At 37.3% G+C, this 22,569-nt stretch overlaps 1 protein-coding gene across 1 annotated transcript; it reads left to right on the top strand.

Annotated features, from left to right (window-relative positions):
* Nucleotides 1-1,056: 1,056 nt before the first annotated feature.
* cdc5l (CDC5 cell division cycle 5-like (S. pombe)) lies at nucleotides 1,057-21,806 on the top strand. The gene is made up of 16 exons (XM_079853585.1): nucleotides 1,057-1,303; nucleotides 2,631-2,734; nucleotides 3,886-4,047; nucleotides 4,294-4,421; nucleotides 4,527-4,626; nucleotides 7,185-7,403; nucleotides 7,487-7,631; nucleotides 7,960-8,148; nucleotides 8,232-8,380; nucleotides 10,842-11,004; nucleotides 11,124-11,288; nucleotides 11,419-11,499; nucleotides 12,612-12,854; nucleotides 14,277-14,474; nucleotides 18,942-19,154; nucleotides 20,853-21,806. Exons 1-16 carry the CDS (start codon nucleotides 1,259-1,261, stop codon nucleotides 20,955-20,957), a joined length of 2,409 nt encoding a protein of 802 aa, XP_079709711.1. The 5' UTR covers nucleotides 1,057-1,258; the 3' UTR covers nucleotides 20,958-21,806.
* Nucleotides 21,807-22,569: the final 763 nt, after the last annotated feature.

Here is a 22,569-nt window from a genome sequence, read left to right on the forward strand (position 1 = left end):
GTAACACAAGAATGAACCTCATTGGTTCTTACACTTCAAGAAATTACGCTTAAGCTTAATTAAAAGCTGAGTGATCTGTGAGTTGAAGAATAAATTAAATTCATTCATCAAGTGATCGTGTCTCTTCAGAAAATTGAAAAAAAAACCTTTTGATTAGTTTTAATCTCTTTATGAACTTTTTAAAGAGACAAAGTGTCAGTTGTGTGGACTGTCAATGGAGGAGCATAAATCTCTCAGATTTCATTTCAAATATCTTCACTTGGATTTTGAAAGTTTTGTATGCAATATAAAGACATAAATATTACTTATTAAGAAATAAATATTAATACTTTGCAAGAATGAAACAGCATATTTAGGATTGGGACATATCCTCTTATGCATGGTCCCCAAATGTCTATAGTGGTTTCATTCCTGGTACTTTTGGGCCTGACTTACAGAATGATATGTTCAGAATAAATGAGATACCATAGAAAGAGATGTTTCAGAGTTGACTGGCTTCCTATCTGGCTTGTTCTGAAAGCTCAACATGAGGTCCATCCATTCGAAAATCATATCAAACATTATTCCAAGCTTCTAAAATCATTCAGTAAAACATCAAATCTCACACTGTGTCTTTTGATTTGCTCTAGATGTTCCAGGAAATGCAGATCCACATCTCAAAGAAGGACCAAAAAGAACGGCTCCGCTATAGCTTCTATGGAACTTATTCCAAAGTGGAACCTACAGATCAATCAATTAATTAGAACTTTATATCTATAACACCTTTCAAACAAATCCAATGCAATGCAAAGACTTGTACATATCTAAACAAGCAACTGACACAAATGACAAGCAACTGAAAACAACACAATGAAATGCTGAGAAAGCAACATAGAATAGAAATAAATTAAATGTAAATAAAAGCAAAATAAATACACTATCAAATATTTTTTTAAATGGTTATAACTGTCTGTGCAACAGTAGCCTACGCTAGTATATTATTGAATGCGCAATTTGTTGAGCATGTCATTCGCCTCTCTGACGCGAGGGGCGATATTGAGTTCAAGAGACATGACAGATCCCGATTGAATCAATAGAAGAAGAGCTTGCTTCCCACAGTTCTGTGCGCTCGCAGCCATTTCGGTTTCTCCATCTGCAGGTTAACGTGCTGCAGCATAAACTCAGTGTATTTGTGTTATTTCGTTTTAATTGCACATATTTGAGGTTCCAGAACAAGATTATTCTGCGTGAGCGCCTGTGAAGACTTTAAATTGCCAACATGCCGCGGATTATGATTAAAGGAGGCGTGTGGCGCAACACTGAGGTTTGTTTAGAAAACACACAGTATTTTAGCATTGAAACTCATGAGTATTTTGTTAATTAAAGGCATTCAAACTTCAAATAGGTATTAATTATCTGAATTCTACACATATTCGCGTTGCTGTGCTTTCATTTAACTTACTTCTCTCTTTATGTTGTGAGTGATGATGTAGAATGATTTCAGCTCGCGTTGTATGTTGTACATTTTTATGAATTGTATTTTGAGTTAATAAAATATCAAAACATGAATGCAATTACCGTAGTTTTACCAAAAGTTAATATACCCACAAAGTTTAGATTGTTTTAGGCAATATTATTAATTATACACAACATATATATTGGGTGACGTTATACGTCAAGGTTGAACACAAACAATAATACTGTTTTAATAATCATATATTTAATAACATAATCAAACGTTAAATTACACGTGTTTTAACTGTCAAGATATCTCTAATTTATAGGTGTTTTCCAACTATGGCTTTTGGTCGTGTGTAGACTAGGCTATTTAATAGGGATGCACCGAATCACTGATATGTTCATTTTGGCCGCAACCAATAAATCTTTATATTTGATATCCGATATATTGGCCAAGAAATCTAAATCCAATTTTTTTATATAATTTTTTAGAGCCTGATTACAGAAACAAAAGTCTCACCATTAAAAGCCATGTCCCAAACACACATTTATAATGTTGTTCTTATTATCTTATGTAGCCGATATGACAGATTTGTGCTGCACATGTTGCACTTAATTAACTGTATTTTCCTTTTCCTGAAGTGATTTTCAATCATATTTCAAGCAATTCAAAACCATCATTTCAAACAGTGCGCATCTGAAATGTCTCGGCTGAAGGATATAATCCATTATTTATCGGCTTTAATATATCGTCCAAATTTTCTTATCAGGCCGATAACATTAAAATTAACATATATCTATCGATGTTGATATATCGTGCATCCCTACTATTTAATATTTATTTCATTTATTAATTTACAGCTTGTTTGTTAGTGGCACAGCACGCAAAAAATATATATTCTGCTCAAAAGTGACATTTGCCTTGCTTTTCATTGACACTGATGTTTCTTTTATAAACAAGTATTCTAACTTTTCAGTGAAATTTATTCAAGTCATTTTATTTTATTATGGTGGAAAAATGTTTGAGAGTTGATTTACAATTTTCAGCTTTTCAAAGTTCAAGTTAGGTTAGTAATAGTAAAATAATCTGTCATTTATGAGTCTTATTGTTGTTGCGTCCATTTTTTAATGGGCACTCTGTGTTTTGTAAAACCTCTTTAATTAGTCATGTCTTTTGTGTGATTTATTAACAGGATGAGATTCTCAAAGCAGCTGTAATGAAATATGGCAAAAACCAGTGGTCTCGAATCGCATCCCTGCTGCACCGCAAATCAGCCAAACAGTGTAAAGCCAGATGGTGAGTTTATATCTTTGAGACTGTCTTATTTAGGTGATGTCTCAACCTAGTGATTATGGTGGTCCTTATCAAGTCCAATTTTTATTTTTTTTGCAAAATGATAGTGTCTTAACCTTTTAAACTGTTCCTTTTAACTTCAAAATTAGAAATATGCAAAAAATGTTGGCAAAAAAAATGATATTTAGAGGTAGCTCAATCATGTGGAAGATTGCCTATGTTAAGCTGTGCGGCGTTATTTTGATATGCAAGTAATATTAAAAGTTGCTGCAAATGAACTACATTTTATTGAAATCAGAGCAACACTGACATGACAACGACGACAACAATCTCAAAAAAGCACAACGTTTTCAACAATCCCTCATTTCTGATGCTCAGCAGCCAGTGTTGACTTTTTGCAGTCTGGATAGATCTGTCGGAGATCTTCCACCACATGAAGGAGAAACTGCAATTGTTCTTCAGAGTGTGTGAGATAGCCATTGTATTCTTGAATCAGAGCCACTCCTCTCTCGGCGTGATCATTGACTACTTTCATTGCATGGTTGCCTGTGCCTCCTGATAATCTGCTTGATTTGGCCAAAGTTCCGGGTCAATTTCAAGGAACGTAATGTAATTTTTTAAACCAAAAAATGTGCTCTAAACCCAAACAATAACCAAGGTGATCATCAATAGAAATATGTATTGATTCCACCAGGAAAGGTAAATCTGCTAAACCGGGTCATGGATGGATTAATTTGGATTTAGTTTCTACAATAAGTAAACTGAGATATGTATCTAAAATACATATTTAGGAATATATGGTGCATTAGATGCTTTTATGGAGATTTTTTAAAAATTTTACTAGCCAGGTACAATACCAAATCAAATGATCTGTTTTTACGAAAATCATCAAAATCTCAGAAAGTTTAAAGCTATTGAGCTACCAGTAATTATTAAGTTACTGCCATAAAAATTGGCATGCTGTATTTTCTTATATAAAGGAACAATTTGAAGGGTTAAGATCATGACAATTGGATACTTTTAAAATAAGGACCACCCTACTGGTGATCATGACATTTTTGAACATCATAGGTGCATTTAAATGATCTCCTTAATGAGCAACTGTAATGAATGCATAATGCATATGTATTTCACTTATGGTGTGTCTCATGCAGGTATGAGTGGCTGGACCCCAGCATTAAGAAAACAGAATGGTCACGTGAGGAAGAGGAGAAACTTCTTCATTTGGCCAAACTGATGCCCACTCAGTGGAGAACAATCGCCCCCATCATTGGACGAACGGCTGCTCAATGTCTGGAGCATTATGAATATCTGCTGTAAGTACATTTGTTTGCAGAATTCAAACAACATGTAATAACTTTCATTCAAACCATTTGCACTGTCAGATAAAAATATAACAAATCATTAATGTTATAGGTTAACCTTTCACAGTCTAATCCTCAATGTCTTAGTCAGGTTATGGAAATGTAATGCTGTGCAATTGCAATGTCATTTTGTATGTTTGCAGCATGCACCTTTTTGCAGAATCAAGATAAGCTTGAATTAATTCTTTATGACCGCAGAGATAAAGCTGCTCAGAGAGAGAATGAAGATGATGTGGGCGATGACCCTCGCAAACTAAAACCAGGAGAGATCGACCCAAACCCTGAGACCAAACCAGCCAGACCTGACCCTGTGGATATGGATGAAGGTGAGGGTGTCTGTTTAATGTAATGTCAGAAAAATAAAACAATAAAAAATGCTTTAACACTGCAATGAAAGATAAAAAGCATACCATTCACAAATGCTTGTGCAGATGAGCTGGAGATGCTGTCTGAAGCCAGAGCTAGACTGGCCAACACACAAGGCAAGAAGGCAAAGCGGAAGGCCAGAGAGAAACAGCTGGAGGAAGCGCGGTAAGATCTTGTGTCATTAGGAGAGGTTTGGGGGGTAACATTGAATAATCTTTTGAGATACTACTATAGTTTTTAGTAATATTTTGAATGTTTTATTTTTAGATTTTTTGTTATTTCACTGTATGTTTTGCCATAATTTATTAAATGTCTGTATAGTTTTTTTTATAATTTATATTTATAAAAGAAATTAAGAAATGTGAATAAAAAGGAAGTAAACACTGCAACAAAAAGGGCATTTAGTAATCTGGTAAGCTTGTGTGCACTGGGAATTATGTATTATATATTTTTTAAAGACAGGATATTTTACACACAACACAGTGAAAGTGACATGAATATAACACCGTTGCCAACTGGATAGAACGCAGCATAGTTTAAAGGGGACCTATTATGCCCCTTTTCACAAGATGTAAAATAATTCTCTGATGTCCCCAGAGTGTGTATGTGAAGTTTTAGCTCAAAATACCCAACAGAATTTTATTTAGAGCACGTTTAAATCATCATTTTTTGAGTCTGTGAAAAACGCACTGTTTTAGTGCTTCTCCTTTAAATGCTAATGAGCTGCTGGTTCACGGGACAGGGGGCGGAGCCTAAGCAGCCGCGATCAGAGCCAGAACAGACAGACAGTCACAGTAATGGTGTTCATTTCGACCATAAAAATGCCTACAGAGTCAGAGAATATATGCTGTATGGAGTTGGAAAAGGTATAGTTTAGTTTAATTACGATTATAACCTATTTGGCATTGCTTGTATACACTATTAATGCACGCCTGCTGTAGGACTCCGTCTGACGATCTGAATTGTCTGAATGATGACACAAAATATACTGATGAGTTTAATAAAGTTTACTGTATGTCACACAAAAGATGAAGCATCAGTTTTTCTTCAGAAAATCACTGTTAGAGCTGAGTAAACAGTATAAGAAGTGCATAAGTAACTTACATAAATTTCTGTTGAGTTGAGGGAGGATTTTCTTTGAAAACAAAATGAATCCACCTCGTCTTCAGTGGCTAGCAGATTTCAAGAGTAAATAAAGAGGAGGAGCTTGGGAGATGCTTCGACGCTTCTCGTGAGTGCATTGCTGCAGCAATGGCTGATGTGTACAACTCGCAGTGAACTCAATCAGGGCGGGTCTAAGTTATAACGGCAGTGTCAGTCAACACTCGGGGGCGGGGCCTGTGGCTTTAGTGATGTCACTAAAGCCACATTCTGAAACTGGTCCTTTGGAGAGACTGCTTTTGATTTATGGAGATTAAAAAAAAAAGGAGTGAGTGGATTTTTATCACTGTAGGGTGGTTGTGTACACACACTGCCAACACACATTTACAGGTGCTGGTCATAAAATTAGAATATCATCAAAAAGTTGATTTATTTCAGTAATTCCATTAAAAAAGTGAAACTTGTATATTATATAGACTCATTACATGAAAAGTGAGATATCTCAAGCCTTTATTTGTTATAATTTTGATGATTATGGCTTACAGCTTATGAAAACCACAAAATCAAAATCTCAGAAAATTAGAATATTACATGAAATCACACAGTAATTACACAGTGATACCATGGTCATTGAACCAGGTTTTGGTTCTTTTGGCAGTGTGGGCAGGTGCAAATCCTGCTGGAAAATGAAGCATGAAGTGCTCTGAAAATGTCCTGGTAGACGGCTGCGTTGACTCTGGATTTAATAAAGCACAGTGGACCAAAGTCCTCTTTTCTGATGAGAGCAAATTTTGCATCTCATTTGGAAACCAAGGTCCCAGAGTCTGGAGGAAGAATGGAGAGGCACACAATACAAGATGCTTGAAGTCCAGTGTGAAGTTTCCACAGTCTGTGTTGGTTTGGGGAGCCATGTCATCGGCTGGTGTTGGTCCACTGTGCTGTCCACTCAACGCAGCCGTCTACCAGGACATTTTCAGAGCACTTCATGCTTCCTTCAGCAGACAAGCTTTATGGAGATGCTGACTTTATTTTCCAGCAGGATTTGCACCGGCCCACACTGCCAAAATAACCAAAACCTGGTTCAATGACCATGGTATCACTGTGTAATTACTGTGTGATTTCATGTAATATTCTAATTTTCTGAGATTTTGATTTTGTGGTTTTCACAAGCTGTAAGCCATAATCATCAAAATGATAACAAATAAAGGCTTGAGATATCTCACTTTGCATGTAATGAGTCTATATAATATACAAGTTTCACTTTTTTAACGGAATTACTGAAATAAATCAACTTTTTGATGATATTCTAATTTTATGACCAGCACCTGTATGTCCAAACACCATACAAAAGTGAATTTTGCATAATAGGTCCCCTTTAAATAGAAAAGCAAATGCTGTAATACTTTTTTGCTTACAACATATCGACCAAACAGAAAAACTTATCGGCCAATGCCAAATATCACTAGTTTTAGTTAACTAAATAACTCTTGTTGATGTTATGATCTAAAAAAGTGTAGGTGATGGTGTCATAATGAGGATTTTATTAGTTCTCACAGAGTGTTGGAGTTGTTAATTATAAAGCCGTCTTCACTGTTCATTCTTCCCTGCGTTGTCTTCCGCAGTCGTCTGGCAGCACTTCAGAAACGCAGGGAGCTGCGAGCAGCAGGCATCGACATCCAGAAGAAGCGCAAGAAGAAGAGAGGTGTCGACTATAATGCTGAGATCCCGTTTGAAAAGAAACCCGCTCAGGGCTTCTATGATACGTCCATGGAGCTGTATGATCCTTTGGAGCCTGACTTTAAACGTCTGCGCCAGCAGCATCTGGATAAAGATCTCAGGAGGTGAGTGGGGTCGTGTTTTGAGCTGCAGGAACTTTTTTGGATGGACTTTTTTTTTGATCGCCCCTCTGCTTTTTTGTGTATAGTGAGAAGGAGGATCGCGACCGAAAGAAAGACAGACAGAAGATCAAGAAGAAGAAGGAGTCCGATCTGCCTTCAGCCATCCTGCAGACCAGTGGAGTGTCAGAGTTCACAAAGAAGAGAAGCAAACTGGTGCTTCCGGCACCACAGGTCAGTTCAGCACAAACATTACCACCTTAACTGTGGTAAAAGTCGCTAACTTCTCTGCATAAACTCCTTCTCAACCACCCTATCATTCCAGTAACTGCATTGCAACCAGTCCTATTGTTAACAAACTATTAATAATATTTTTTGTTTATTGAAATAAAGCTTAAATATAGATGATAAGCTAAACTTGGGATCAGTGCTTAAATAAATTGCGGGAAATAAATCTTGATGTTACGACAAAACACATATTCCCTTTTAATATTTGCTGGGATTGAAGTCATTTACACTTGATGTTGAATAACTACATTTGACAGATTTGTTTTGATTTTAGATCTCTGATGCCGAGCTGGAGGAGGTTGTCAAGCTGGGTCAGGCCAGTGAAATCGCCCGTCAGACCGCAGAGGAGTCTGGGATCACCAACTCGGCCTCCAGCGCTCTCCTGTCTGAATACAACGTGACCAATAACTCCATGGCCCTGCGCACACCCAAAACTCCAGCGGCACAGGACAAGATCCTGCAGGTCTGGTGCAGTTTTACACACTTTTCAAACTGGTTGTTTAATGTTCTGCCCTGAGTCTCACTTCAGTTCTTTTACCCCCACAGGAAGCCCAGAACTTGATGGCACTTACGAACGTGGACACCCCTCTTAAAGGAGGGCTGAATACTCCCCTCCATGAGAGCGACTTCTCTGGTGTCACTCCACAGAGACAGGTGGTCCAGACGCCCAACACCGTGCTGTCTACACCCTTCAGGTACCCGTCATGCATGAAAATGTCTACTTTTAAATGGAAAATGTAGGTTAGCATATTCATAATCGTAGTAATTGAGTTTTGTAAAACGTCTTAAAAAATAAAATGCCATATTAAAACAGTAAAGGTGCGTTCACACTGGCAGCGACAAAATGACATCATCCCATTTATTTGGATGGAGAGCTGGCGATTTCCGGAGAATAGCGACGGTGACCGTTGGCGACAGGATGTAGGTGTGGCCAGCAACGTAATAAAGTTGAGATATGTTTCACTTAATGCATATGAAGAGCGACTTTCAGAAGCAACAACCAATAGGAGTGAAGTCAGTGGAGCGCTCTGGGGTGTGCGATATATATCGTCTGCTATAATATCGTAATTGTTGTTTTAGCGATGACATTATCGAGTATAGCATATCCCTCACACACACCCAGAGAGTGCATGCATATTTTACGTGATGCAGTCTTGTAGATTAGACTAGTGCGGCTGTGCATTTAGAGTGCACGCTTTTACTGCGTGATTGTCTTTATTTATATCATTTCGTAATAAATATCACAAGAGTGCAGTTTTTCTCCAAATATCAGCATAACAAATGTGATATTGATTTTATACAAATTTTAAACAAGAGATGCCATATTGCCTGTTTTTGCTCTTTCACCAATGAAAATAGTTCAAAACAAGGCCACACATGGCGGTGTTTCCTTACTGAGTGAATCCGCTTTTTGAACGAATCAGTTGACTAGTATAGATAAAGATAGTCAAATGCTTCTTTCCTTGAATGAATCAGTCGTTTGATTGAATCTGTTGAATCTCTATGATTCGCTCATTGATAGTGACTTGCTGCCACCTACTGGCGGTTTCAATTTCACATTTAAAGTATCTTTTCTTGTTTTAAATAATTTTAAATATCAGTATTCAATATTGAAAAGATCAATTTTGATACCTATTTAATTTGATTGGTAACAAAACTATTGTCTTATTTTTATAATTGACTGATTAAATTTGTGAAATTGACACAAAAGATGATGCATGCATATAATTAGGTTTTAAAAAATGGCTTTATAAAGGTAAAAATCTATTGAAACATATTGGAAAAAATTATTTCTGTCACGGCTGTGAACTGATCAGCACACAGAGTTTGAAGAACATCACCGTCCACGACAGTCCTATCTCCCAAAGTACCAACACAATAAACACACTCAGCAAAATATCGTCTTATAATCATTATCGAGAAAATCTCAGTAAATATCGAGATATCATTTTTTTGTCAATATCGCACACCCCTAGAGCGCACGTGACTTTAAGCCTGAATGGTTTTGTGAACCCAGATAGACTGGCGCTTGCGCCTTCGCTGCAGATAAATAGCCACGATGGCAAAGAGCACTCACTGTTTCCTGTTCATCTTTAAAATTAAGCATTTTATGTATGGATTCCATTAATATTTAGTCTTTTCCTTCCGAAACGTTTGTTTGTAGCGGTAAGAAATTTGATTTGTTGTCTGCATCATGGAGTAACATCCGTGAATATCATTCACAAACATTACTTAGCAACCAGTAGTGGGAACACTCAGTAGTGACCTCACCGTCAGCTGCTGGTGACATGCAGTGACAAAGTCACTGGTAGTGTGAACACAGCTTCAGCCACTTAAGAGAGTGGTTTACAAGTGATTTGGTCTTATTGTTCTGGGTTGTTGATGCAAATAAAATCACTGTATTACACATCCTTGAGTAGCTTATTGCTTAAATTAAATGCCACCAACAGCAACAAGACAACAGTGTTCAGTCAATTTTTATTAAATATTTAATAGTAAAGATTAAACCAATATTCTACACAGTAAGTTATGGTTGGGCACATTAGTATAGATTTCAGATTTTAGTGCTGGAATATAATATACACGATCATTCAAAAGTTTGGGGTCATTAAGATTTTTAAATATTTATTTTTTAATAAAATTAATACTTTCATTCATCAAGGATGCATTCAATTAACAGTAAAGACATTGATAATGTTACAAAATATTTATATTTTAAATTTGAAAAGTTCTTTTGAACTTTTCCAAATATCCTGAAACAATTTATCAGTTTCTAAAAAAATAAACAGCAACTGTCTACAACATTGATAATAATCAGAAATGTTTCTTGAGCAGAAAATGTGACACTGGAGTAAGGATGCTGAATTCTGCTTTGCATTACTGGAATAAATTAAATTTTAAAATATAATCAAATAAGAAAAGTAATATTTCACTATCACAGTTTTTACTATATTTTCATTGAAATAAATGCAGCCTTGGTGAGCTGAAGAGAATTCTTTTGAAAACAAATTCTTACCAACCCCAAACTTTTGAAAATGATTTTATTTTAAACCAGATATTATCTATTCTCTGCATTGAATATATCATAATATTAAAGTAGATGCTAAATTTCAGGTTAATGAGCTGTGTGAATAATTTATGAATATGGTTTCCCAGAACCCCCAGCCACGGATCCGAGGGCATGACCCCTCAAGGTGGAATGACTCCTAAACCCTTGGTGGGTGTGACCCCGGGCAGGACCCCGCTGCGGGACAAACTCAACATCAACACAGAGGAGGGGAGTGTGGACTACAGTGACCCGTCATTTGCCAAACACTTGGTGCGTTAAATCATTTAAATCATTGTCCTTCAGTGGATTTAATGCAGTTTTAATTTAAGTACAGATGTGTCAGCAGTGTGTTTTTGCATCGTGGTTAAGATTTGTTCTGTTTGTTCCAGCAAAGGGAGTCCCGCGAGCAGCTCAAGTTGGGCTTGATGTCTCTGCCGGTGCCCAAAAATGATTTTGAGATTGTTCTTCCTGAAAATGCTGAGAAAGAGCTGGAGGAAGCTGAGGTGGACGAGAGTTTTGTGGAGGATGCGGCTGAGATAGAACTGCGTAAACAGGTCTGTTGACTAAACGCTGTGATCTGTAAACACACTGAAGTTCATAAAGCGGTTGCTCAAGACCCAGAGGGTGCTGTATTTAGTGTTTGTTTATTTTTGGTGTTATTTATCTTGCGTGACATTTCCACAGGCCGTGAGAGATGCTGAGAGGGAGAAGGAGCTGCGTCAGAGACACACGGCAGTTCAGAGAGATTTACCAAGACCTTCAGAGGTGAACTTCCATACTTGCTGATCTGTCCCAACAGGGTTATTGTAATAAAATAACTGAAATAAAATAAAATATATTTGCAATATTTGTAGACATTTAAAAAAAAAAAAAAAAAAAAAAAAAGACAAAAATACTAAACTAAATTGCAAAAACTTGAAAATTGAAATGAAAACAAAATATAAAAATTAAGGCATCATTTAAAATTAAGTTTTATAGATTTATTCATTTTAATTTCAATTAACAAAAATGTTTTCAGTAGTTTTAGTTTTGTTAGCGATAGCAGCACTGGCACATATTCTTTTTATTAAATAAATACATACAATGGATCTAAGGCTTTGATCAGCCTTGTTTTCTTTTTTAAAATGCTATATAAATTAAATAAACTTTTTAGCAACATACTGTCTTGCAACACATTTCAGAGTGAAGTAATATGGTGCAAAACTGGGGGATGTGCATGTTGTCACTTTTTGAGGGTGAGCAAAAACGCCTCGTTTTGTGTCTGTCCCTTTAAATACAAATGAGCTGCTGCTCCCAGCACAGAGCTTCAACAGTTTTTGTCCTTAGCAGCTTCGATTACCTCACACATACGTGCAGTGAAAATGTTTTGCCTTTTATGTTCAAACCGGAGTCAGAAAGATGGAGAGACTCAAGAAGTGACAACATGTAAGACGAATGTAGTTGATGAATTTATGTAGCTTATGTGTAGTTATCTTCTAGTCATTGATTAGCATATTCTGTCTTGATAATCTATAAATCATGTTCAGGGGACGGGGTTTCTGTAAATTCTAGGGTTGGTGATGTCACTAACCTTGGAGGAATGTCGCGTAGCCCCTACCAGCCGTTTGTTGTAGTCCTTAAAAAGCAATTTCTTTAAAAGCAAATACCTCCCTTTGCTTTGAACTTTGAGCGTTGTAACTTTGCAGATGTTGTTTTGCTCAAACAGCAACATTACACACTAACTAGAGTTAGAAAAGTGAAATCATAATTAACCACCCCTTTAAAAGTGCACCTAGTCATTTTTGCTTCATTAAGTTGTATAGATAAAGAAATAGTACTTTCAAAAAAAAAAAGTGATGTATACTGCCATGAGATGAAGTCTGTATCTGTGTGTTCAGGTGAATGAGACGATACTCCGGCCTCATAATGTGGAGCCTCCTCTGACTGACCTGCAGCTGGCAGAAGAACTCGTCAAGAAGGAAATGATCACCATGATCCACTACGACTGTCTGCATCACCCCTTCAGTGACATCCAGGCCAGGAAGGGTAAAGGAGTGGGATCTAGCTCCAACAACGCCGAGCACATCTCCTACCTGGAGAAAACACCCTACGATAAGATCTCAGAGGAAGAGCTCAAAAAGGTTTGCTTCTTTGTTTAATTATTAGACCCATATGGCATAGGGATTTTTTTAAGCTGTGTGGAAAATCTGAGAGTGCTTTATTATAAAATTATTTCATTAAATTATACTTGGGAACACGCAGGGCTTTGGAGAGGTCTAGAATTTTAAACATGACATTAAAATTCTGTGTGAGTCATTTTGTCATTCTGCAGGTACAGATTCAGCGTGGCCTGGCAAATTATTTAGAATGATGAATCTCACAAAAGTGTAAAGAAAATTCACCCCAAAATAAAGTATTTCTGCTTTTTTATTAGCTGTTGCAAATGTATGTACAAATAAAGTCTGATAGTTCACTTGCTTTGGTCCGGACCAAATACAATGTTAATTTTTTTTTTGTTTGGTACGGTTCGCTTTCACACTGCTCTTTTTGCAAGTGAACCAAAATTTGGAAACAAAACCACACGTGTGCTAAGGTCATCCATTCATTGGACAGGAATTCTCAAGCAGGGAAAAGCATGAAGTGCAAAAACAGGCTCAGCATGGAGATATTTCGTAATGCAATATTTGTTCTTTTACTGATTTGGGGTTATTCTCTACAAACGCAATATGAAGAAACTAATGAGCATCATATGACACAATGTCATCTATACGATGTTGTAATTAGGATTTTGAGAAGACGATGATGTGCTGCACAGTTCCGGCGGAGAGAACATGCTTTTAAACCATTTAAGCGTGGTAAGACAAACGAGAACGCTCTGTCTGTGAATGTCCTGATGCACACACGACACTCAGAAAGACGCGCAACAGTATCGTGAGCACAGACAGCGCGCCAGAATTCTCTTTCTCTTTCGCGCTTGAACGAACAATAAGACACACCATTATGCCAAAATGTCCGTTTTGTTAAGTATCCTCATAAGAGCAGTCAAATAAAAAGGCGCAGTTTTCTGCTGTCGGGTCGGTTCATGTTCACACCATAAACGAACCGTACCAGAGTTCGTTTGGAACCATACCGAGACCACCTCTTCAGCTGGGTCTTGGTTCGGTTGTTTGGTCCGCACCCGAGTGCGATTGCTGTATTTACACCTGCCCAAAAGATCCGCACCAAGGGGGGAAACAAACTTGAGTTCAATTCAATCGAACCAAACAAGGCAGGTGTGAATACACTAAGTATCATAGTTAGTATGCTGAGTTAAAAAAAAAAAAAAAAAAAAGACGTTCAGTCAGGACGATTTTCTTTACTATAGAGTGTTGAAAATTTAGGGTAAATTTGCTTAATTGTTAAAAAGTAATGTCACCTTGCAGAAAAATCTTTTTCTTTATGCAAATGAAATTTGTCTTTTATATTTTGTTCTGGCATCAATTATCTTCAGTCATAAAAGTACATCACTCTATGTATTCAAACCCAATGCGTCAGAAGGCTCAGCTGTATGTGTGCGTTTGAAGGCAGGAGAGCTGCTGGGCCAGGAGATGGAGGTGGTGAAACATGGGATGAGTCACGGAGATCTCTCTATGGAGGCTTATAATCAGGTGTGGGAGGAGTGTTACAGTCAGGTCCTGTACCTGCCCGGACAGAGCCGCTACACCCGAGCCAATCTGGCCAGCAAGAAGGACCGAATCGAGTCTATGGAGAAGAAGCTGGAGGTAAGATCATCATCCGTGTGTTCAGTGCACTCCCTTTGCGTCCAGTAGATGGCGTTGTCGTCGTCTTGCTGATTGAAGCTTATGTTTAAGGATTTAAAGTATTAATCAGGGTTTTGATAAAATCACTTGAGTGTCTTATTGCTTTTAGAGACAGTTTATTCCAATCCATTATTTTTGCTCTTAAAAGGCATGCAGTGTTTATTTTGTTTATTTTCATCTTTTGTTTTTTAGTTTTTTATTTAGATTTATTTTTAATTTTAACATTGATTTTTGTTTGTTTCTTTGTTTTTGCCTGGTACTTTTTGTGTAATTAATTTTTTTTTAAATATATTTTGTTTTTACATTTAATCTTTTACTTTATCCTTTTTTTTGTATTTTACTTTCTTTTAAATTTATTTTGAAATATATATTTTTTTTTGCATGTTCAGTAACGTTCAGGGTTGTGTTAAAATCACTGAGTGTCTTATTGCTTTCAGTACAAGAGACCATTAATTCCGATCTCCTCTTAGTGCTCTTAAATGCTATCCAGAGTGTTAACCTTGTCATTAACCAGTCAAAAGAAACTGTGATAAATCCGTTAATTCTGTTTTAATGAGGATGGCTCTAAACTTCTCCTGGGCATTAATGCTTGGTAATACACAAACAGAAATGGCTGCCACCAGTAAAACAGACAGCCAGTTGCCTGCAGTTTCAGGACATGCTCATGTGCAGAGCTTCAGTTCATTAGGACCCCCCTCCCCCCCACGTGTTCCACAAAGACTGCATTTGTGTTCATATGTCTTGGCTGGTAGCGTGTGGCGGAAACTTGGAGGCGATTCACACAGCAGCACGTTCAGAGCCGTGGGGGAGCTGGTGTTCCTGCAGGGAGAGGGAAGCCATGGCACGCGGCTCTAATTCACAGAATCACCAGATTTATGCCGGCAGCATCTGCACTGCACATTTATAAACAGATCTCAGCTGTAGATAGATTTAATGTGTTTTACCTCAATTATTTATATATATATTATATATATATATATTAGGGCTGTCAAAAGATTAATCGCATCCAAAATAAAAGTTTGTGTTTACATAATATATGTGTGTGTACTGTGTATAATTATTTTGTATATATAAATACACACACATGCATATATATATTTAAGAAATATTTGCATACATATACTGTATATATATTCATATATATATATATGAAACACTCAGTTTCAGTCATTCTCATATTAATCTTGAGTACCTATAGAGTAGTATTGCATCATTCATATCTCCAAAAAGTCTTTAGTTTTATTATGTTTATTAAAGAAAGATAGGCTGTACCGAGTCTTTCCGGAAAAAAACGAGCGGCTGAAGGCGTGCCGTGTGGGTGGAGCTAAAGAATCACAAGCATACATACGTTCTGTACGTTTGCTTAGAAAAATGTGAGATGGGCAGTGAAATGGGGGAAAAACACAAGGTCTCGAGAGTTTAAGTAGAAATGATTTTAACTTGAGCGCAGTGTTTTTAGAACACCATGTCATGCGTGAGTTTTACAACATTTGTGTGTGTTTACTCGTGGTTTATGAGGACATGAATTGGTTTATGGATTATTGTATGTGACTTAGCAGTAGCAAGCGGAACAGTTTTGCACATCAGACTAGTATTTTCATAGAAAAACAATGGAATAGTAGTAAGGCTGGGAAAAAAATAGGTCTGATTTTTTTTTCTCCCCCTCTTCTATATAGCGTATACATTTTGCATTCGCCAAATCTTCCTTCAGGGTTTCCGTAGAACGCTCCCTGTGGCGCAGCCCTCGATGCTTCACGACATCACGACAAAAAGACAAGCATTTTTTTACGGTCCTCCACGATGACGGCGCGTAGGAGGGAGTGAGGGAGGGAGGGAGGGAGGGAGGGAGGGAGGGAGAGTGAGTGTTCACAAGTGAGTGAGTGAGTGAGTGAGTGAGCGAGTGAGTGTGCGCGTGAGAGAGTATGTGATGTGTGTGTGTGTGTGTGTGTGTGTGTGTGTGTGCGAGTGAGTGTGTGTGTAGGCTATGTGAGTGAGCTTGTGTAGCCTATATGTGCGAGTGAATGAGTGTGTGAGATGGCTCGCGATGACTGGTCGTAAAACAACGTGTAGTCTGACATGTTTCTTGTCCACGACATGACAAGATTTTTAGGAGTCAAAATCGTGTAATCTGACAGTGACTCTGACAGTGACTATCATAACAGACAAACAAAATGTTGTTTATGTTGATGCACTTTAATTAAATACAATAAATATATATTTTTAAAATATATTTACAGTTCGCAGTTATTTTGTTTTAAATGGGAAAAAAAAAATCGAATCGAATCGTAAATCGATTTTTTTAGGGGAAAAAATCGCCCAGCTCTAAATAGTAGCGCATTTCAATGAAGAAGCGCGCTTTGTGTGAACGGCCCCTAGGTTTATTATGAAATAATTCATTTATTTCAACATATTTTCACACTCTTTGTGTATTGTTGTTTGGAGTGGTTTTACAATAAACAAACAGACACCTACAGTGGCCAGCTAAACAAATGTATTTAAACACACACCCACACACACCATACATCGCATGCTCCATATGATACATTAACTATACGTGATCATGTTGTTTACTTGCTGTGCTTACGCGCCGATAGCTAACAACAGACAGACATTTGAAGCAGTTTTACTCACCGCCTGCGGTTCCAACGCACGACCGTGAACCTTTATCGTTGGGACTGCTCCATCCTTAAGCATTAGACGATCTGCAAATACTTCCCTAAATCCTAGCACAGCGTTTTGATGGGCGTACTGCTTTCGCTCTCTCGCTCTGGTCTACGGGTGCGCGCGCGCCCTTCCGGGAGAAGTGCCCTTAGGACCCGTACAAGGAAATTCCGCCCCATCTGACGTCACACATGCCCATACTCGAAAAAAACTTTCCGAAACTTGTGACAATCTGGAAGGAGTATTTTTGGTACAGAAATACTCCATCAAACGTACAACTTCATTTTTGAAACTTTGTCCATGTTTAGCATGGGAATCCAACTCTTTAACAGTGTAAAAAACTCAGTATGCATGAAATAGCATTTCACCCCCCCCTTTAAAGATAGGGTTGGCTATTTGTTCCAGAAACATTTATGCTGGTTGAAACGCATCCTGATTGAAATCACTAAGTTAAGTGGTCTAAATGTATTTATATGTGTGTATATATATCATCTGTGGAAGGCCATAAAAGGACCATAAAATGTTCGTCCAATCATTGAATTCAGTCCTAAATTAATCTGCAGCAGTCAGGTGGTACAGCTAAAGCTCTTTAAGTTGTTTATTTTATTATTATTGTTATGTACTTTGAGATATGAGGTAGTTTAATGCCGTCTCTCGTGATGCATTTGTTTGCACGCGTTGATGTGTTTTGGATGAGGAGTGGCTTTGGAGATGTTCTGAAGGGAGGGTGGGATTGGGTGGGTATTGCTAGCCTCTCTGAAAATTACCTACCCTACCTTTAAAATGAAATATTAATAAAGGAACTTTTTCTTTCTTCAAAATGTTGAGTGTGATCATAATATACTTCAGTTGATCAGTGATAGTCACTTTAAGATGATCTGCATTGCATCTGCTGTTGTCTAGATGTTGTGCTGGTCTCATTGCCTCGGCTCGATGGATGTTTTACCCAGCCAGAGATGCCCAGTCAGGACTTTCAGCTGGCAGCCGGACGCTTGCTGGAAAACGTCAGGCGCTCGAATGAAAACAGATCCATTATAATTGCATAATGGTTTGTTAAAGGCCAAAGACATGGCGTGTGTTTCTGAGGCCTGTGTTGACATTGGAGGTTTATTGTTTTTGTTTCCATCTCATAACTTTTTAGAGTTCACTGCTTTTATGCATGTCACACATTATTGCAAAATTGAACGTCTGAAAATAGTTTACGTTTGCGATGGTTTCAATATTTCGTGGTGCCAGTGTCTGAAGGCAAGAATTGAATCCTGATTTTTCTTAGACCTCCCATCGCAACATGACAAGAGCAAGAACTGTTTCAATTTAGCAGAGATTAAATGTTGCTTATTGTGGGTTTTTTGTGTTGCTTTTGGATACTATTTATTTATTATTATTTTTATTTATTTTTTACACTCACAGGGTTTCTGCAGGTCTTAAAGTCTTATTTTGCCCTTTACACAAATTAAAAAGTTTTTAAATTCATAAATATATACAATATTTTTTTTTAAAGCTTTTCTTTTTTAGTTGATATTTTACATTTTTTATTAAATTATTATTTTTATTTTCATCCATCATTTACTTTTTATCTAGACAAATTAAGTCTGGCTACAGTGCAAAAACAGTTTCAATAATACACTTTCAACAGTACAAAAACTAATGCAGCAGATAGTTCAGGCTTTTCATGTGGTTTATTCAATCACAATTCAAAGTCATCTTTAAATCATTCTGATTGCAGTCTTATTTGTAACAGTTCCTGTCACTTCCTGTGTCTGACAGATTAACAGAGGTCACATGACCACAGAAGCCAAGCGTGCGGCGAAGATGGAGAAGAAGATGAAGATTCTTCTGGGCGGGTATCAGTCTCGGGCCATGGGACTGCTCAAACAGCTCAGTGAACTCTGGGATCAGGTGGAACAGGCCAACGTGGAGCTCCACACCTTCCAGGAGCTGAAGAAACAGGAAGACCACGCCATTCCACGCAGAAAGGAGGTGAAAAACTGTACTATCTCTATTAAATGTTGTGATTAGTGGTGTGATGAAACACTTTGCTCACAAGACGAGACGATACGCGATTTCGGGTTCACGAGAATGAGTCGAGACAATATTTTAACACTATTTTTAAGAAATATTCAATGACAAAATATGTGACTGACAGTCACAAAATGCAAAACAATGCAGGTGCTTTTTGAAATGTTTTAAAGGTGCCCTAGAATGTGTTGAAATAATATTTTAATTTTGTCTCTGATATCTACATAGAGCGTATGTGGCTTATTTAAGGGCATTTAAAATGTCCAGATATGGTTTTTACAGGTCCATTTACAACCCTAGAAATTGGCCCTAGAATGAAATGGTCTGTTTTTACCTTATTTGGAAGGGTCATGAATAGTAATGAGGAGTTCTGCTCTGATTGACTGTTTCACTGCAGGCATAGCTCAGAGTGACAGCAAACAGGTCCCTGATGTCCAGCGTGACAATGGAGAGATTAGGCGTTCAACCGTACATCAGAGTCCTGCACGGGTCCGATTTTGTAAAGCCACACCCGCCCGTACCCGCAGTGCTTCAAACCGCATCCGACCCGTTTTCCGACAGCAGCACTAATTCAAATCCGCACCCGACCCACTTAAAATAGAACCGACACCCGAAATAAAATAAGTTTAGCCAATCACATTATAAACACAATTACAAAAATGTTTATTGCCAGGCTGTACAGAAGTTATTACACGAATATTACAAGGACAACTTCAGCCGAAGCTGTAAAAAGGCCGGTACATGAAAAACATGGCTAACGTTACCTCAAAACTGAGTAGCCTTATCACATTTTACCAATCGAACAGACGCGGCTACAACACTATATCTGCCACGCAATTTCGTCTAGCCTACATCTGACAATTTTGGGTTCAAACACGCCCTGCACACCACACATACTTAAGTGTTAAATTTGAAAAATACTGTTCGATAGAACTGCTTGGTTTGTTACCACAGTTATCTGCGTGCTTCCTCGGCGATGAAGTTCCACATTTGTGGCTATCCAACACGAAAATGCATGCAGCAAATAAGCCTTTCACAATATTTTCTTCAGATAACTCCAAATTTATCCCACACACTGGACTAGACTTTTGATGACGTATTGTCGACAACTTTACAATCTCCACTAGCTATTCTTTTCTTCAACTCCTCAGCATCCATCTTGACGACTGCAAGCAGATCGCGTGCCTGGTTATGATGAATTTTTAAAAGTGAAAGTAGCCTAGGTAACGTTATAGATTCCTGGGAGGGCGCAGTTCCGCCTGGCATTGAACATGGGCTGGCATATGCAAATTTTTTGAGGCGTACATATTAATGATTAATGATGTGTTTCAGGGGTTTTTCAGGGGTGTTTTTCAAAAACGAGATTTAAATAAGGAGGAGAAAACAATGGTGTTTGAGACTAACTGTTTGTCATGTCCATGTACTGAACTCTTGTTATTTAACTATGCCAAGATAAATTCAATTTCAAATTCTAGGGCACCTTTAAGTAATCTAGGGCTGTCACTAACGGTTATTTTGGTAATCGGTCGATTATTTTGAGTAATCGGATAATATTTTTTGTGGTAATACATAGTGGAATGCACCACTTCTGGAATTTTAAATTAAATTGCTTAAACGAATACTTGATTATCACTGATCAACACTGTCGTTCATATCCAGGCCCTGAGAGAGGATGTTCAGAGGCAACAGGACAGAGAAAAAGAGCTGCAGCAGAGATTCGCTGACCTGCTCCTGGAGAAACAGACGCTCTCGCAGAAGTTCTGAGCATCTCTGCATCTCCTGTAGTCAGTTCAGTAGCTGTTCGTGCTTATCTTAAAGTCTAGCATTCCCGTCCCGCTTCAGTGTGCACATCAGCATGTTTTACATCTTTACTGTGTGGATCCTTCTCTTTCTGCTGTAATGAACTGCTTTCAGCTTCTTGATGTCCCACCGGTATCTAATTCACAGATTTTTGTTTTTAAAAATGATTTTCATTTTACTTGTGCAAATACGATGTTGTAAGTGTAAATATCGTCTGTTTTCCAGTACGTTTTTCTCATGTCAAGCCATTTTTAGGTTTGTTCTGAATATAAGAAGCTTTTGCTCCTTTTCAGGTGTAAATTGGAATGTCTGGTATTGAAAATGTACATCATTTACAAAATAAATCATCAGCGCTGAGTTGCTCCGAGCTGTGAATGAGTGGCACATTTGTCAAAAGCTTTCATTCTCAAATCTTACGTGTGCTTCACATTTGGCCTTATGTGATCGACTATGCACATATGAGAAGTAATCATATGTGGTGGTAATAGTATTGATTCTTTTTTATTTTGCTGGACATTTCATCTTTAATTTTAATTTTAGATTTTACTTTTTTTTTTTTTTTTTTTTTTTTTTTTTTACTGGGTAGTTTATATTTCAGTTATTTTTTTATTATTTTAGTTTTGCTGGGTACTCATTTAATTTTTGTATTTTATTTTAAAATCTTACATTATTTTGCATTATTCCATTATTTTCTTTGGTTATTTTAACAAATTCAGTCTGGTATCAGTGCAAAAACGGCTTCAATTCAGTTTTAAACAAAAACTAATATCATGGTTGCATGACGTTACATTTGATTAAATATCATCAAACACAAAGCTGGCTTTTGTTTAATTTAAACTCCTGTACAAGAGCGTTTGTTTGTTTCATTGCAATCAGAAACTGTCAGATTTTCATTATGGTGTGTAACGAACCACACTTTGTATATTAGACTGATCAGATCTGTTTGGAAGTGTGATTGTTGATGTGAGCTCATCTGCAGAATTGAAGGTGTTTAGTGTCTCTTGTCTGCAGAGGGACAAGTCTCAATATTTCAGAAACTGTTTCCAGAGGTGTAAAGAGTACCTGAAAACCATACTTGAGTAAAATGAGTCCGTTACAAGTCACCAATTCCAATTCGACTTGAGTAAAAGTCTTTGTGTTTACAGACACTCACAGGATTTCAGCAGGTCTTAGTCTTATTGTGCCCTTTACACAAATTAAAAAGTTCTTAAATTCATTAAGTTATGGCATTAAATGTTGAATACATTGCAAAAAAATTATATCCTCTGAATATCTTCCTGTTTTCTATTTGTTTTCAATACAAATATCTAAACATCTTCAAATCAAGATACATTTAAGTCAGGTCACATTTATTTATATAGCGCTTTTTACAATATAGATTGTTTCAAATCAGCATTAGAGTGATAACAGGAAAATAATACAACAAAGTTTGTTTCTGCTGTACAGCAGGTTTAGAAGAAAATGGTGTCATAGTCCAGCTTAAGTAAGTTCAGTAATGGTTATTTTTTGTTGTAAAGTTATTAGTTCATTTATATATACAGCCGCTCTGGAGAAAACTGTGATGTCAACGTCCAGC

This window comes from Squalius cephalus (genome assembly GCF_949319135.1).
Source record: "Squalius cephalus genome assembly, chromosome: 20".
In the NCBI taxonomy this organism is placed as follows: Eukaryota; Metazoa; Chordata; class Actinopteri; order Cypriniformes; family Leuciscidae; genus Squalius; species Squalius cephalus.